At 40.5% G+C, this 15,944-nt stretch overlaps 1 protein-coding gene across 4 annotated transcripts in view; it reads left to right on the top strand.

Annotated features, from left to right (window-relative positions):
* Positions 1-15,944, top strand: part of ADCY2 (adenylate cyclase 2) — a 436,571-nt gene that overhangs the window by 84,962 nt on the left and 335,665 nt on the right. For 3 of the 4 annotated variants that reach the window (XM_075125464.1, XM_075125465.1, XM_048839543.2), the window contains one exon: positions 15,138-15,299. The exons of the other annotated variant lie outside the window; for it this stretch is intronic. In XM_075125464.1, the coding sequence (XP_074981565.1) occupies positions 15,138-15,299 (162 nt within the window). The remainder of the gene's footprint in view (positions 1-15,137; positions 15,300-15,944) is intronic. 4 annotated transcript variants of the gene reach the window in all.

The raw sequence follows: 15,944 nt of genomic DNA, 5'->3' as shown, positions 1-15,944 counted from the left end.
TGAAATGGATATGACCGAGTCTGTCTGGGCAACAATTAAATTGGGGAAGAAAACTATTAGAGCCTCCCCTGGGATAGTGCTTGGGGTGTGCTATAGACCGCCGGGATCTAATTTGGATATGGATAGAGCCCTTTTTAATGTTTTTAATAAAGTAAATACTAATGGAAACTGTGTGATCATGGGAGACTTTAACTTCCCAGATATAGACTGGAGGACGAGTGCTAGTAATAATAATAGGGCTCAGATTTTCCTAGATGCGATAGCTGATGGATTCCTTCAGCAAGTAGTTGCTGAACCGACTAGAGGGGATGCCATTTTAGATTTGGTCTTGGTGAGTAATGAGGACCTCATAGAGGAAATGGTTGTAGGGGATAATCTTGGCTCAAGTGATCATGAGCTAATTCAGTTCAAACTGAATGGAAGGATTAACAAAAATAAATCTGCAACTAGGGTTTTTGATTTCAAAAGGGCTGACTTTCAAAAATTAAGGAAATTAGTTAGGGAAGTGGATTGGACTGAAGAATTTATGGGTTTAAAGGTAGAGGAGGCCTGGGATTATTTTAAATTAAAGCTGCAGAAGCTATCGGAAGCCTGCATCCCAAGAAAGGGGAAAAAATTCATAGGCAGGAGTTGTAGACCAAGCTGGATGAGCAAGCATCTCAGAGATGTAATTAAGAAAAAGCAGAAAGCATATAGGGAGTGGAAGAAGGGAGGGAACAGTAAGGAAAGCTACCTTATTGAGGTCAGAATATGTAGGGATAAAGTGAGACAGGCTAAAAGTCAAGTAGAGTTGGACCTTACAAAGGGAATTAAAACCAATAGTAAAAGGTTCTATAGTCATATAAATAGGAAGAAAACAAAGAAAGAAGAAGTGGGACCGCTAAAAACTGAGGATGGAGTGGAGGTCAAGGATAATCTAGGCATGGCCCAATATCTAAACAAATACTTTGCCTCAGTCTTTAATAAGACTAAAGAGGATCTTAGGGATAATGGTAGCATGATAAATGGGAATGAGGATATGGAGGTAGACATCACCATATCTGAGGTAGAAGCGAAACTCAAACAGCTTAATGGGACTAAATCGGGGGGCCCAGATAATCTTCATCCAAGAATATTAAAAGAATTGGCACAAGAAATTGCAAGCCCATTAGCAAGAATTTTTAATGAATCTGTAAACTCAGGGGTTGTACCGTATGATTGGAGAATTGCTAACATAGTTCCTATTTTTAAGAAAGGGAAAAAAAGTGATCCAAGTAATTATAGGCCTGTTAGTTTGACATCTGTAGTATGCAAGGTCTTGGAAAAAATTTTGAAGGAGAAGGTAGTTAAGGACATTGAAGTCAATGGTAAATGGGACAAAATACAACATGGTTTTACAAAAGGTAGATCGTGCCAAACCAACCTGATCTCCTTCTTTGAGAGAGTAACAGATTTTTTAGATAAAGGAAACGCAGTGGATCTAATTTACTTAGATTTTAGTAAGGCGTTTGATACTGTGCCACATGGGGAATTATTAGTTAAATTGGATAAGATGGGCATCAATAGGAAAATTGAAAGGTGGATAGGGAATTGGTTAAAGGGGAGACTACAACGGGTCCTACTGAAAGGTGAACTGTCAAGTTGGAGGGAGGTTACCAGTGGAGTTCCTCAAGGATCAGTTTTGGGACCAATCTTATTTAATCTTTTTATTACTGACCTGGGCACAAAAAGTGGGAATGTGCTAATAAAGTTTGCAGATGATACAAAGCTGGGAGGTATTGCTAATTTAGAGAAGGACAGGGATACCCTACAGGAGGATCTGGATGACCTTGTAAACTGGAGTAATAGGAATAGGATGAAATTTAATAGTGAGAAGTGTAAGGTCATGCATTTAGGGATTAATAACAAGAATTTTAGTTATAAGCTAGGGACGCATCAACTAGAAGTAACGGAGGAGGAAAAGGACCTTGGAGTATTGGTTGATCATAGGATGACTATGAGCTGCCAATGTGATATGGCTGTGAAAAAAGCTAATGTCATCTTGGGATGCATCAGGAGAGGTATTTCCAGTAGGGATAAGGAGGTTTTAGTACCATTATATAAGGCACTGGTGAGACCTCACCTGGAATACTGTGTGCAGTTCTGGTCTCCCATGTTTAAGAAGGATGAATTCAAACTGGAACAGGTACAGAGAAGGGCTACTGGGATGATCCGAGGAATGGAAAACTTGTCTTATGAAAGGAGACTCAGGGAGCTTGGCTTGTTTAGCCTAACTAAAAGAAGGTTGAGGGGAGATATGATTGCTCTCTATAAATATATCAGAGGGATAAATACCAGAGAGGGAGAGGAATTATTTAAACTCAGTACCAATGTGGACACAAGAACAAATGGATATAAACTGGCCACTAGGAAATTTAGATTAGAAATTAGACGAAGGTTTCTAACCATCAGAGGAGTGAAGTTTTGGAATAGCCTTCCAAGGGAAGTAGTGGGGGCAAAAGATCTATCTTGCTTTAAGATTAAACTCGATAAGTTTATGGAGGAGATGGTATGATGGGATAACATGGTTTTGGTAATTAAATATTCATGGTAAATAGGCCCAATGGCCTGTGATGGGTTTTTAGATGGGGTAAGATCCAAGTTACCCGGGAAAGAATTTTCTGTAGTATCTGGCTGATGAATCTTGCCCATATGCTCAGGGTTTAGCTGATCGCCATATTTGGGGTCGGGAAGGAATTTTCCTCCAGGGCAGATTGGAAGGCCCTGGAGGTTTTTCGCCTTCCTCTGTAGCATGGGGCACGGGTCACTTGCTGGAGGATTCTCTGCTCCTTGAGGTCTTCAAACTACAATTTGAGGACTTCAATAGCACAGATATAGATGTGAGGTCTTTTTTAGGAGTGGTGGGTGAAATTCTGTGGCCTGCATTGTGCAGGAGGTCAGACTAGATGATCATAATGGTCCCTTCTGGCCTAAATATCTATGAATCTATGAATCTATTTACAAGGAAACAAAATGACCTTTTTGGACGTTCTAACCCGACACCGGTTGTTTGGAAAGTAATCCCCTTCCTCACGGTTAGCTGCTTGGAGTGTGATGTCATCACTTTCATAGTCTATTAAGCATTAACGCTGTTACTTTTCTTTTATGGACCTTATTTATTACATGTGAACCAGTCACAACAAAGAAAAGTTCATAATTACACAGCCTGATAATAACGCTAAGGTTTAATAATGCTTAAAGATACGCATTTTGGATTTATCATGTTGAAAGATATTATTCTTTATTCTTTGGCAACAAGAAACACAATTTTCCACAATATTCACTCGATTCTTAACCATCTACCTGCGACGTGTGTTAAAATGACCGTTTGATATGTATGAACTTGCGATATCTCCGCTCTACATGAATTTCCGGCTATGCGACCTTGATGTATATTCAAGTTAGGTGTCATTAGCATTGCAGCTCTTGCTGCTGGCGGATGTGTTTCATTGTGGCTGGGTTATTGCTCATCAAAATTGTGGAGTGGCTTATCTTGACCCTATGTCCCAAATTGAAAAAAAAATTTGCTAAAATATTATTTATTTTTGCAGTAAATAAAAGATTTGACATATTAATAAATTCTCAGAAATGTAGAGAAATTATCATTCATATTCCCTCTGTACGCTCAAGGGAATTAAAATAATGACATCTTTGTGATTTTATTTGTATTTTTTTCATCTTTTTCATTTTTTTTAATTTGATTTTTGTCCTTGAATTTGATGCCCCATTTAACTTGGCACCCTAGGTGACCACCTCATTCGCCTATATAGACAGGTCACCCCTGATGTATTGGCTACAGCTAGATAGATAACTAATAGTTTTACATAAACCAAAACCTCACTTTGGGCTACACCCAGCCCTGTAATATCTGAGAATAGTGCTCCCCATCTTAAAGGCCTTTTCTTGTCCATCCCCCAACCCCCTTTTGAGTGGTAGATGGTTTTATGGAATGCTCTATAACATTTAAAAGTCTTTTTGGACCTTTTAGTCCCCAGTCTTTCCCATTTTCCTCCCTGTATACAAGGAGCTAACTTGCCTGCTTGCTGAAAATCAGGTAGGCCACTGTACTGTGTTAGAGAGCTTATTCCTTCACTCTCCCACTTCCCTGGTCCTTCTTGCATGAACAGAGAGCAACAATACCCGAAGTCCAAAGGTGCAAACAATTCGATGTTTATTGGGGTAAACTTCCAGCAAGCTTAAATACAAGTTCCTTTTTCCTTATTTTCGAATCCCAACTTACTTCCTGTTTGCCCCTAATTTATATAGTAATATTCTTAGCTATACCTTAACCAATCATTCTACTGAAATTTAACTAACCAATCCTAACATATTGTAACATGATTAGCTAACCAATTATATCCCACCACAATAATTAGATTACACCCAGCAAAATTAATTATACAGCAGACAGAAACAATCACAGAACCAGACAGAGATAATACAGACAAACAATAGCAAAGTGGGAACTATAATGACAAAACAATACAGAAGTGAGGATTTCACATCCCAGCTATTGATAAGTGAGTTCTTGCCAGACAGGATGCTATCAAACTAAGTTTCCTTTTACATTTTCTAGGCACTTCCCTTTTTCTGGAGGTGATAGGAATACAATCCTGTCCTGATAATGCCTGACAGCCCAATAGCACCTTATTTCAATGTGACTAGTTTGGAATGTGAGGATGTGACTGTTCGCTTCCTAGCTTATGGCTGCCTCTGCTGCTTAGCCAAAGGCCTTAGCCTAAGAACAGGGCCTCAGACTGTCACAGTAAGAGAAGGACCTTACACTGGCAGGCAGTGATTTTGTTTCTTTCTTTTATACCGCTAACGAGCCAAGTGATAAGAATACACCTAAATTCTTAAAGTACACATATTTGTTATCCTTTATTGTCCTATATGGGTTACATATAGGTTCTTCTATTTGGTGACTCAGAACAGAAGGTGATCCTAACATGAAGTGAAACTTGTTTGGGAAGTATGAACTTAATTTTGCACCTTGGTTTTTAGATGTTTGAGGACTTAAACTCACACATTCAGGAAGGGCACAAGGAAATTGGTTAGTCTCTAAGGTGCCACAAGTACTCCTTTTCTTTTTGCGAATACAGACTAACACGGCTGTTACTCTGAAACCAGCAGTTGCAACATTAACTGTTTGTGTCCGAATAGAGAATACAACTTCCCTAAACCCTCCCTAAACCTAAAAACAAACATATTATTAAATATGTATAAACAATTTTGTAAGCTCTATAGACATTAACAAAAATGGAATAAACTTCTTAAATACATTTTGTGTGTATAATTTTATTTTATTTTGCTCTGTTTTTGTATATAGATACCTTTTCTTTCCTTTGAAACCAATAGCTGTAATCAAATATCTCTCTTTTAAGAGGATAATTCTTTATTCTTCAGTGAAATGTCTACTCCATTTCCTTCTACAGTAAAAAAAAGCTGGATCTTGATAAATACTTTGAGAATTATCCTTTAATAAATTGGCCGACTAGTGTGTATATTTGCAGGTGGCAACAGGGTGTTTCTAGGGGACACAGCATAAAGCTATTATTATTTTCCTAATGAAATGTTTCTGTCACTATATTTACAAGTAAAATATGGTCCCATTTAACTACAAATGTTTTATTGGCTTATGCCTCATTACAACCATCTGTCCAGAGCAACGCTTTCTCCTTGTTCACACTAACAGTGTACTTGGATCTGCATGACTGCTTCAGGGCTGGGATGTCACTCTCTTTAGTGAAAACAGCTCTGAGGGAAACTCTGATGACAGTAACTTTTTACGTTGAGTGACTTTTACATAATTCCAGACTAGTTATGATTAACCATTTACCAATAGTTTAAAAACGGCATCCAGCTAGAGAAGCCATGGGTCATTGTTGGAATGTAATTGATGTAAGAAGCACATCTAGCGTCTCTTTTTCTTAATTGGCTTTTGGTGTAAAAAAGCAATATATCCTGCAATATCCTTCCCCTTTCAATGGGGCAGGCAATGTAAAATTGATGTGAGCGGCAAATTCTGTCAACTTTGTTTGCTTTTTTCAGTGTTCATAAAAATAAAAACAAAAGAAAAAGATGAATTATGGCCTTATGGTTAAGAGATGGGAAGAGGGGAATTTGGGTTGAATTCCTGTCTCTGCTGCAGACTTCTTACGTGACTGTAAGCAAGTCACTTAATCTCTGTGCCTCCATCTTCCCTTCAGTAAAATGGTGATAGTGAGACTTCCTTCTCTCGCCCTTTTTATTGCCTATTTTATTTAGACTCTCTCACTTGGGACCACTAAACTCTAAATAATATTCATTTCGCAAAAAACCTGAAAATATCAGTTTGTGGCAGATTAGAAGATAAAATATTTCACAAATGTTAAAACTGAAGTGAGGCTTGAACCAAAACTAGAGTTGCTCAAGTCTGTTACTCAGCATGCTTTGAAAGAAAGAAATTGTATTTTAGTAATGCAGTGCTGACTTGTAGAGCCTGTTCCACTTATCACTTGAGATTTGTTATAAAAATAACAGGCTTCGTCAGCCTTACCTTTTCTCCCTAGCTGTTCTCCTAGGTTAGGAGCCATTTCTTTTCTGGGTTTTTCATTCTTTCTACTGTCACTGCTACTGCTGTTTCTGGATGGGCACACCATCCTTCATGGAATCACTCTTGTATCATAGAGATGCTGGTCTGCAGATCAGTGTAACATACATCTGCTTGGGGCACTCTGGAACAGAGAAACATAGCAGTGTCATGTTTCCCTTATCTGCATCCTTTTTTTCCTTTGATATGCCTCTTTTCTGAGATTTTGAACAGCAATTGAACAGCAATTGAATTGTGCTGATTATCCAGCACTATGAACAGATGGTGAAATTCACCCTGGCATGGAGAACCAGGGCAAAGCCCTGTGCACCATTTAAACCTCACTATGGCTACTGATGAAGAGGAGGAGATGGAGGTGGAATAGGTTAGGTTAAGAGATCCACTGGCCCTACAACTAGCAGCAGGGCCGGCTCCAGGCACCAGCGTTCCATGCAGGCACTTGGGGCAGCAGTTAGAAAGGGGCGGCAATTTCTCCGGCCACGGCGGCAATTCGATGGCAGCTTCTCCCATTTGCTGGCCACGGCGGCGAATCGGCAGCAGCTTCTTCCTTTTGCCATCCACGGTGGCAGTTTTTTTCACTGCTTGGGGCAGCAAAAACTGTGGAGCCAGCCCTGACTAGCAGGGAGAGACTGCAGTGATTATTCCAACCTACTGATATTTGTGGAGAGTCAGCAAAGGTAACAATAACACAGGTAATAGTCACTTTGCAGCAGCTTACCTTGGCCCTGGAGGTGGAGTGAGATTTCACCTCTCCAAACCCTCCTGTTCAGAGTGAGCATGACAGATCTTTTTATCATTTTTTTTGAAGCTTGCATACTTACCTCTCCTGCATCTTAGTTATTCCTGTCCATACAGTGTACAAAGTGTAGGATGACTGAGCCCCCAGATATTTTGAGTTGTATCTTGATTATAAGGCTGTTCAAAGCTTCTCTTGATTTTTTTTCAACTCAGTTGGAACTTATTTGTATAAGAAAAATGAACCAAAACAAGGGAGGAAGAGGAGGAAAAAAAAGTATGTTAATCAACTGCACTAACAAAAGAAATCACTGTTGGTAGGTTTTAAATTCTGCTATGGAAATTACAACTCCCTTGAAAAATTTCAAACTGATGCATTACTTACTTTGTCAGTGTACTGTCACAAATACTTCCAGCCATCACTATACTCTTCTATTTTGTAGCAGCTTTCTTTGACCTAGTTTTCAAGATCACCATCTAGTCAAACAGCTGCTGAATGAAGCCCATTAAGCCTCAAACACTATCTTAACAAAAAAAATCATCGCTAGGAGAAACCATTGAAAATGGAAATAGTCTGAATGAACTAGTCAGCTGCACAAACAAATATTGTCAAGTGTTCTTTGCCTTGCATTTCAAGTCAAGCACTGCTACTGTACATTTCTAATGCGTTATGTGTGGTTTGTTTGTAACGTCAAAAAGAAATGCATAGATCTGACTTCTTGAGTGGAACGGGGAAGTCAAACATATTCTAATGACTGTCTGTGATGACAGCATTTAAATGTAATATTTATGGTTCTGCTACTGCTCTTGAGATCCACTTCTTGTATCCAAGGCTGATTGTATAGGCAGGAATGAGCAAATGCAATGCAAATTTGAGTATACAAAAGGGAACTTAGGGGAGGAAGGAGGAGGGAAGAGCAAAATGTTGAGAGCTGTTGTGGTTTGTGAGTTTTTGTTTTAAAAAAAATCAATTTTATTTCTACTAGATTATTTCCATCACAGTGCACATAAAACCAAAAGAATAATGTTATGCAGTATATAGTGTTGGCCAAATTATGGTTGTTCTGAGGGAGAAAAGAATCAAGAAGCCCAAATGCTCTCCTCCACCACTAGTGCTTCTGCAGAGAGACATTCACTCAGAGTCAGGAATTGTTGTGTAGGGTGACCGGGGCCTCTGGGAAGGGACGGGACTAAGGTGTTTGGTTATGTGCAGTTAGAAAGTTTGGCAACCCTAGTTGTGAGTTCTGACAAGAATGGTCAGTGGAACACAAGGTTATATCTTGGTGGCATGAGAGTGTGGCCATGATCCTGCTTCCCATACACAGAAGTAGCTGTATCTGGAAGGCTGTGCTAGGTGGGAGATCATGCTACGCAGTTTATAAACGTGTCGGAAAAATGTCTCAATGCTCCTGGAGACATCTGCTCCTGACCTCTATGGGCATAATGTTTCCAGTCATTGCCACTTGCATAATATACCTCCTTTCTTTCCTTTTCAGCTCAGCTCTAGTTTGGAAGTGCCTCCCCCCCCACCCCCATGTACACATATGAATGTGTATGTATAATTATTATATATCTATAAAATTAATTTAAGAAGTTTTGCCATTGACCTCAATGGCATCAGGGTCAGGCCCCTAATGTTCAAAAAAGCTGCTGGATAGACATCTCTAATAATTGAAGTCCTCTATTTGCAGAAAGATTAGAACATAGTCATCAGTGGAGCACCTTTCCCCACAACCATGGTCTGGAGGAATCCATATTAGTGGTATAGTGAGCATGTAGTATACAGTGTTGACTGACCACACAGCAGGATGTCACTGCGAGAGTTGTGTTGCACCTAAATCCTTTTAGACATTTGATAGGCTGCTCTCTGTACTATGGACTGAGAGGCAACCATTGCAGGGACTCCAAATAAACTTTATAGACAATTCCATTGACTTTATAGGCATTATCCCTGCATACACAAAGTCAGAGTTTTGACTAATTATATACGGAAAGACTTCTGGGCCAAATCTGCCCTCATATATTCATTTCTGTTGGGATATTTTTCAGTTTACCAAAATTTGTATTATGTTAATTTTATCAGAAATTGAAATGTGCATATTTTTTTCTTTAACATAGTACCTTCTGCTTATTAGTGCAGCTACTGTGTGTGTGTGTGTCTGGCGATAGATAGATAGATAGATAGATAGATAGATAGATAGATAGATAGATAGATAGATAGATGCTTTCTGAAAATATCACCAGCCCTGATGTCTGAAATCCTCAGTTCTTCTTTGAGTGCTGGTCCTTATGCGTATTCCACTGTTGGCATGCATGTGCTTTGTGTGCCTGAGATTAGAAGATTCTTGCTATCAGTGTCTGTTGGTCTGCACCCTTCTTCTTCATGTGTTCTGAAGGAAAGTACACAGGGCAGGATAGATTGACCATGTCTTCAGATGCTTTTTACCATGACATGGTCTGTGACAGACCCTTCAATTTCCATGGACTTCATTCTCTGACTTTAAACCTTAAATACTGTAAATAAGACTTTTTTAGTTAGATTTAGTCTTAGTCAGTCTAGAATTAGTTATTAGAATTTGGGGACATCCCTTCCCATTGCAGGAAACCCCCATTCCTAGTACAGGACTCAGATTATGCCCAGGATTCTGGGCTTTAAGAACTGTATCTTCTGCCCCTGCTCGTTTCTGGTCAGCAGTGACCTCCAGCTGTGCCTTTACTTCCTTTGAAAAGTTCTCTCTCCACTAAGGTGCTGCATGTGCTGCTCCTTTCCTGGATGACTCTGGCAAGCAGGAATTCAGATGTAGGAAATATCTTACAGAGTGTGCAATGAGGCCCAATCTGATCCTGGCCAGGCAGACCACCAGGACCACTGGGCAGAAACATTGAGAAGTGCAACTCCTAGCAGTGCAACGTCTGATTCAGGTGGGCAAAAGGAGAGCCAAGGACTCAACTCCTCAGGCTCAGCAGGAGACTAGAAAATGCTCTCAGAAACCTTGGGGTAAGTTCCCACCTAACTCCACTTCCAAAAGGATGGCTTCTTCCCTGTCTCTGTCCAAAATGGGTGATCCCTCATGTTCTGGTTCAAGAGATGTAGGTTTCCCTAAGACTCCTGGGTGCAACGAACAGGCTCATAAGACCAGAAGTACCTAGTGCCGGCCCTGACATCTGGAGCAAGACCAACTCCATCAGTAGCCAGCACTCAACACCAGGAACCAAGAGAACTATCAGTACTGATCAATAGATAGACGTAGAGAGCCATAGACACCGACAATACCACCACACTCTCATAAAGAAGCACCAATCTCTGAAAGCCTCCTCTTACCGGCTCTGATGGTATATGAAGAAGAGAGTCTGCATCTCCCAAGAGTGGGAGAGAGGATATTTTCATGCAGTTGGATTCACAATATCCCTTTCTATAATAACCTGTCCTCATGAGAGAGGTTCTGACACAAATGGTCCACAGGGACTATGAAAGGGAGAAATCTATCTCCCAATCCGTCTACTAGTTGCTATATGCCAACTTCAGTGGTACCAGTGACACCACCCATAGACATAGATCCGATAGTCTAACAGCTCCTCCACGTAGAGAGGGCAGCCCAGACAGAGGATCGAGAATCTCCTGGGCCCCACCTCACATGTCTGGACACCCTCCAGAGGACCACTAGTACCCAATGCTTGGGACTGCCACAACCTACCTTTGACCCTCGAGCTGCTCTTACTGGGGACCATGGTGATTGAATCTCTGCAATCCTACCTGGAGTCTCATCACCTTTCTAAGATGAAATACAATAAGGACAAATGCAAAGTACTCCACGTAAGAAGGAACAATCAATTGCACATATACAAAAGAGGAAATAACTGCCTAGGAAGGAGTACTGCAGAAAGGGATCTGGGGGTCTTAGTGGATTACAAACTAAATATGTCAACAGTGTAACACTGTTGCAAAAAAAACCCCAAACATCGTTCTGGGATGTATTAGCAGGCATGTTGCAAGCAAGACACGAAAAGTGATTCTTCTGCTCTATTCCACACTGATTAGGCCTCAGCTGGAGTATTGTGTCCAGGTCTGGGTGCCACAGTTCAGGAAAGATGTGTACAATTTGGAGGAAGTCCAGAGAACAGCAACAAAAATAGAAAACGTCAGCTATGAGGAAAAATTGAAGAAATTGGGTTTGTTTAGTCTGGAGAAGAGAAGACTGAGAGGGGATATGATAACAGTTTACAAGTACGTAAAAGGTTGTTACAAGGAAGAGGGTGAAAAATTGTTCTTGATAACCTCTGAGGATAGGACATGAAGCAATGGGCTTAAATTGCAGCAAGGGAGGTTTAGGCTGGACATTAGGAAAAACTTCCTAACTGTCAGGGTAGTAAAGGACTGGAATAAATTATCTAGGGAGGTTTTGGGATCTCCATCATTAGAGATTTTTAAGAGTAGGTTAGACAAACTCCTGTCAGGGATGGTCTAGATAATACTTAGTCCTGCCTTGAGTGCTAAGCGAGTGCACGCAACTGGACTAGAAGACCTCTCAAGGTCCCTTCCAGTCCTACAAATCTATGATTCTACCCTATTAGACCAACCAGATCTCCATCCAGAATCCATTGAAGAGGAGGAAGAGGAGCCTGATCCAGTGGTACTGCTGACACTGACAGGAATATCATCCTTATCCCTGGATGAGGCAGTTTCTCCTGCCTCGTCCTCTCCCCAGATGACCATAGGCAGTTTCAAGAGCTGTCAAGGAGTGGCAGACTCCCAAATCCATATAGAAGCTCAGGACTCTCATCACAAGCTCTTGGATATTTTATAAATCTTGAGACCTATAAGAGTAGCACTTCTTATAAAAGAGGCCATTCTAGAACTGCATGGCATACTCCAGCAACAGATGCCTACTTCTAAAAGGGTGGAAAAGAGGGACTTCATTCCATCCAAGTGTGCAGTTTTTGTTTACCCATCCTGCTGTGGTGGCCCAAGTGGTCAAAGAAAGGAGTAGGCAACAGCACCCAAGAGCTAATCCTGCAGATGAGGAGGCCAAATGTTTGGACATTCTGGGAAGTAAGGTTTTGATGTCAGCCTCCAATTCAGAATATCCAACTACCAAGTCGTGCTATCAGAGTAGAATTTCATGAATTACTTGAAGTTCTCAGAATTTAAGGATAAACTCCCTCAAGAGGATAGGGCATAATTTCAGGCCCTTATCAGTGAAGGCAAGTTGATGAATAGATCGTCACTACAGGCTGCAGTTGATGCAGCAGATACAGCATCAAGCTCAATGGCAACTGTTATAGTCAGTGGTCAGCCTGTGGAATTGGTGCATTTGGCACCAGATTACCCTATCAGCAGTACACCAATCAGGCATGCACAATTCAGTAGCAGATAGCCTCTACAGACATTTCTCTATCAACCACGAATGGAAGCTGCATGATTCCATGGTGAACAATATATTCACTTACTGGGGAACCCCATATTGGGACCTCTTCACATCTCATGCAATGCAAAATTTACTTCTCCAGAGGGGCTCAGGGTCAGGACTCCTGGTGCCCATTTAGACTTATGGGTGGGTCATTTAAGATACACTTTTCCCCCATTCCACTCTTACCCCGAGTTCCCTGAAATATCGAACAGGATGGAGTCATAGACACGGTTGCAGGGGGTGCTGCAACACCCGCAGGTTTTACTGTGAAAAGTTTGCTGGTGCTGTCAGAATGAAGCCAGAATTATTTTGCAATTCTTGAGAATTCGGGAGCTGTGCTGCACCCGTGTGGTGTGAGCAGGAATTGTGCTTTTTCACATTGCTTTTGAACACACATGGTTTACAGTTTCATTATCTGACTTTCAGCACCCCCACTATAAAAAATGTTGCAGCACTGGATGGAGTGACAATCATTCTCTTCACTCCCTGATGGCCCTGGCAGTTGTGATTTCCCAGCCTTCTTCACATGTCAACCTGTCCACCTACCAGCATCCAGTCCTTTCTGGATCTTTTGACCCAGGACAAAGGCAAGATCAGACATCCCAATACGGACTCTCTCCATCTCATGGCATGGTGTTGGGTTGGTGTCAAACACATGACAGACATTTTCAGAAGCCATTCAAGCCATCCTTAACAGTAGGAAAGAATCCAGCAGGAAATCCTGCTTAGCCAAGTGGAAGATATTCTCTATTTGGGCCCAGCGCTGTCACATGTCCCCAGAGGAATCAGGCACTGGATTGTCTCCTGCGGGCCTTTCCCTTAGCTCATTGCGAGTTCACTTGGCAGTGATCAGCACCTGCCATCCTTCAGTTGTTGTGCATTCCATTTTTACCCATCCTGTGGCAGTACATTTTCTTAAAGGTTTGGTTAGAATCTTTACTCCAAAAACCATTCTGATTGCAATCTGCGCTTTTAACTGGGTACTCTCAGCCTTAACTAAACCACTGTTTGAACTATTAGCTGGGTGCTCAATGTCTCACTTATTGATAAAGCTTGCCTTCCGAGTGGCCATCATTCCTGCTAGAAGGGTGGGAGAACTTGGAACCCTTCTAGATGATCCACTGTATACAGTATTCCATAAGGATGAAGTCTCATTGAGATTACACCCAAAATTCACCACTAAAGTAATCTGAGACTTGCCCATAAATCAGACAATACAGTTACCTATATTTTTCCAAAGCCTCCTGCCAGCACTGAAGATAAGAGACTCCATTCCATGTGTGTGTGTGACAAATATTAATGCAAAGAACAAAATCAATCACTAAGTTACCTAGACTATTTGTTTCCCTAGTGGAGCGATTGAGAGGTCAATTGATCTCCTCTCAGAAAGTCTTCAAGAGCATTTCAGGCTGTATCTTTCTGATCAGTTGGTGCATATTCCTCTCCCGCATAGAGCAAGAGCCCACTTTACTAGAGTGCAAGCAGCTTTAGTAGCCTCACCCCAAGAAATAAAGCAGCAACATAGAATTCTGTTTGTACCTTCATGACACATTACGCCATAGTGCAAGCCTCCATAACTAATACATTCTTTGGTGTGTCAGTCCTCCAATCATCTTTGCTGCCCAGATCCTCGCGCCCTTCTCATTGCCTGTATGACAGTCGCCCACAGTGACTCAACACAGTGAAATAGAATACACATAGGGATCAGCACTCAAAGACGAAAGAGAAATTACTTACCTTAAAGTAATTGAATTTCTTCAAGATCCCTATCTGTCCCTATCTGTATTCCACTACCTGCCCTCCTTCCCCTCTGCTTCAGATTCTTTCCTTAATTTATGGTAGAGAAGGAACGGGAAAGGTGGTTGGTCCACGCCACCTTTTATACCTTTCGTTCAGAGCATGAGGAGGAGAGGGGAGGAAATGCAGACCAACAGACACTGCAAGCAAGAATCTTCTAGTATCAGGTGCATAGAGTGTATTTGTACCCACAATGGAATACAGATAGGAACCACGCATCTCAAAAACTCTACTTGCTGTAAGGTAAGTAGCTTCTCTTTCCAAGAAAATCCCCCTTCAGTTGTGGGAATGATGCTATGAAACTATTATTTTGTTTTATAATGACAAATCTGAATGTTTTTGTAAAACAAATATGGGAAAAATTCTGAAACTGCAATTTTTAAACCAAATAGAATTCAGTACTTTTGTCTATGGCACCTTCGTGACCATTTTAAATTTCCTCTATATGTTAACGTAAGTTGAATTATAAAGAAATTTTATAGTTTACAGTTGAATTGTAGTTCAGGTAGTTTAATGTTGACTGGTAACTTCTATTTATTCCAAAGTGAATTTGACAGGTTTTCTTTTTTTCCTACTCTTCCACACAGGTATCATTTTTCTTGTTCATTATATTTGTGGTATATACCATGCTGCCCTTCAACATGAGAGATGCTATAATTGCCAGCGTCTTGACCTCTTCATCCCACACCATTGTGCTGAGCATCTGTCTATCAGCTACAGCCATCATAAAGGAACACTTGGTTTGGCAGGTAGGTGATTCATAGAATTAATCATTGATTACGCACTGAATTGCCAGGTAAACTTGGCAGCAGATACTGTGATCTATGCCTGGGAACATGAATTTATTTCTCTTTGCATTTTTGGATTGCTTGCCAACCTAATTAACAGCTTTACTCTTTCTTATATTAAGGTTAAATGTCAGTTCTGTTAATGGATAGCTGAACATGCACTCCACCAGTAGAATCAACGGCTGCTTAGTAATTATCAACACAGAAACTAAGGTTAGCATAGCCTTTGTATGTGGCATATCCATTATCCTGATTTCTGAATTACAATACCATTTTTCCAAGTAAAGACTATTTCTAATTTGTAACTGAGCTCTGTTGTTTTTGTATGAGACATTGTGTACAATTAAATTCACAGATTTTTTTAAAAAATTCAAATTATCAGAATTTTTTTACATTATTTGTAATAATGTGTGAATCTCAGCTTTGATTTTAAAACACATGTTGAGGAAAAAATGTATATTTAACTTGGAAGACAATTTTCATGTTATCAGTGTTAGTATAACCCTATAGAAATAGATGGGCTTGTTTAGGAACAAATTGTCATTTTTCTTTTGCATTGAAACTGCATTGCTTAAAAATAATTTGCTTAGATTTTTGTAAATGTAT

This window comes from Caretta caretta, chromosome 2, assembly GCF_965140235.1.
Source record: "Caretta caretta isolate rCarCar2 chromosome 2, rCarCar1.hap1, whole genome shotgun sequence".
In the NCBI taxonomy this organism is placed as follows: Eukaryota; Metazoa; Chordata; order Testudines; family Cheloniidae; genus Caretta; species Caretta caretta.
This window is presented reverse-complemented; position numbering and strand designations above follow the sequence as displayed.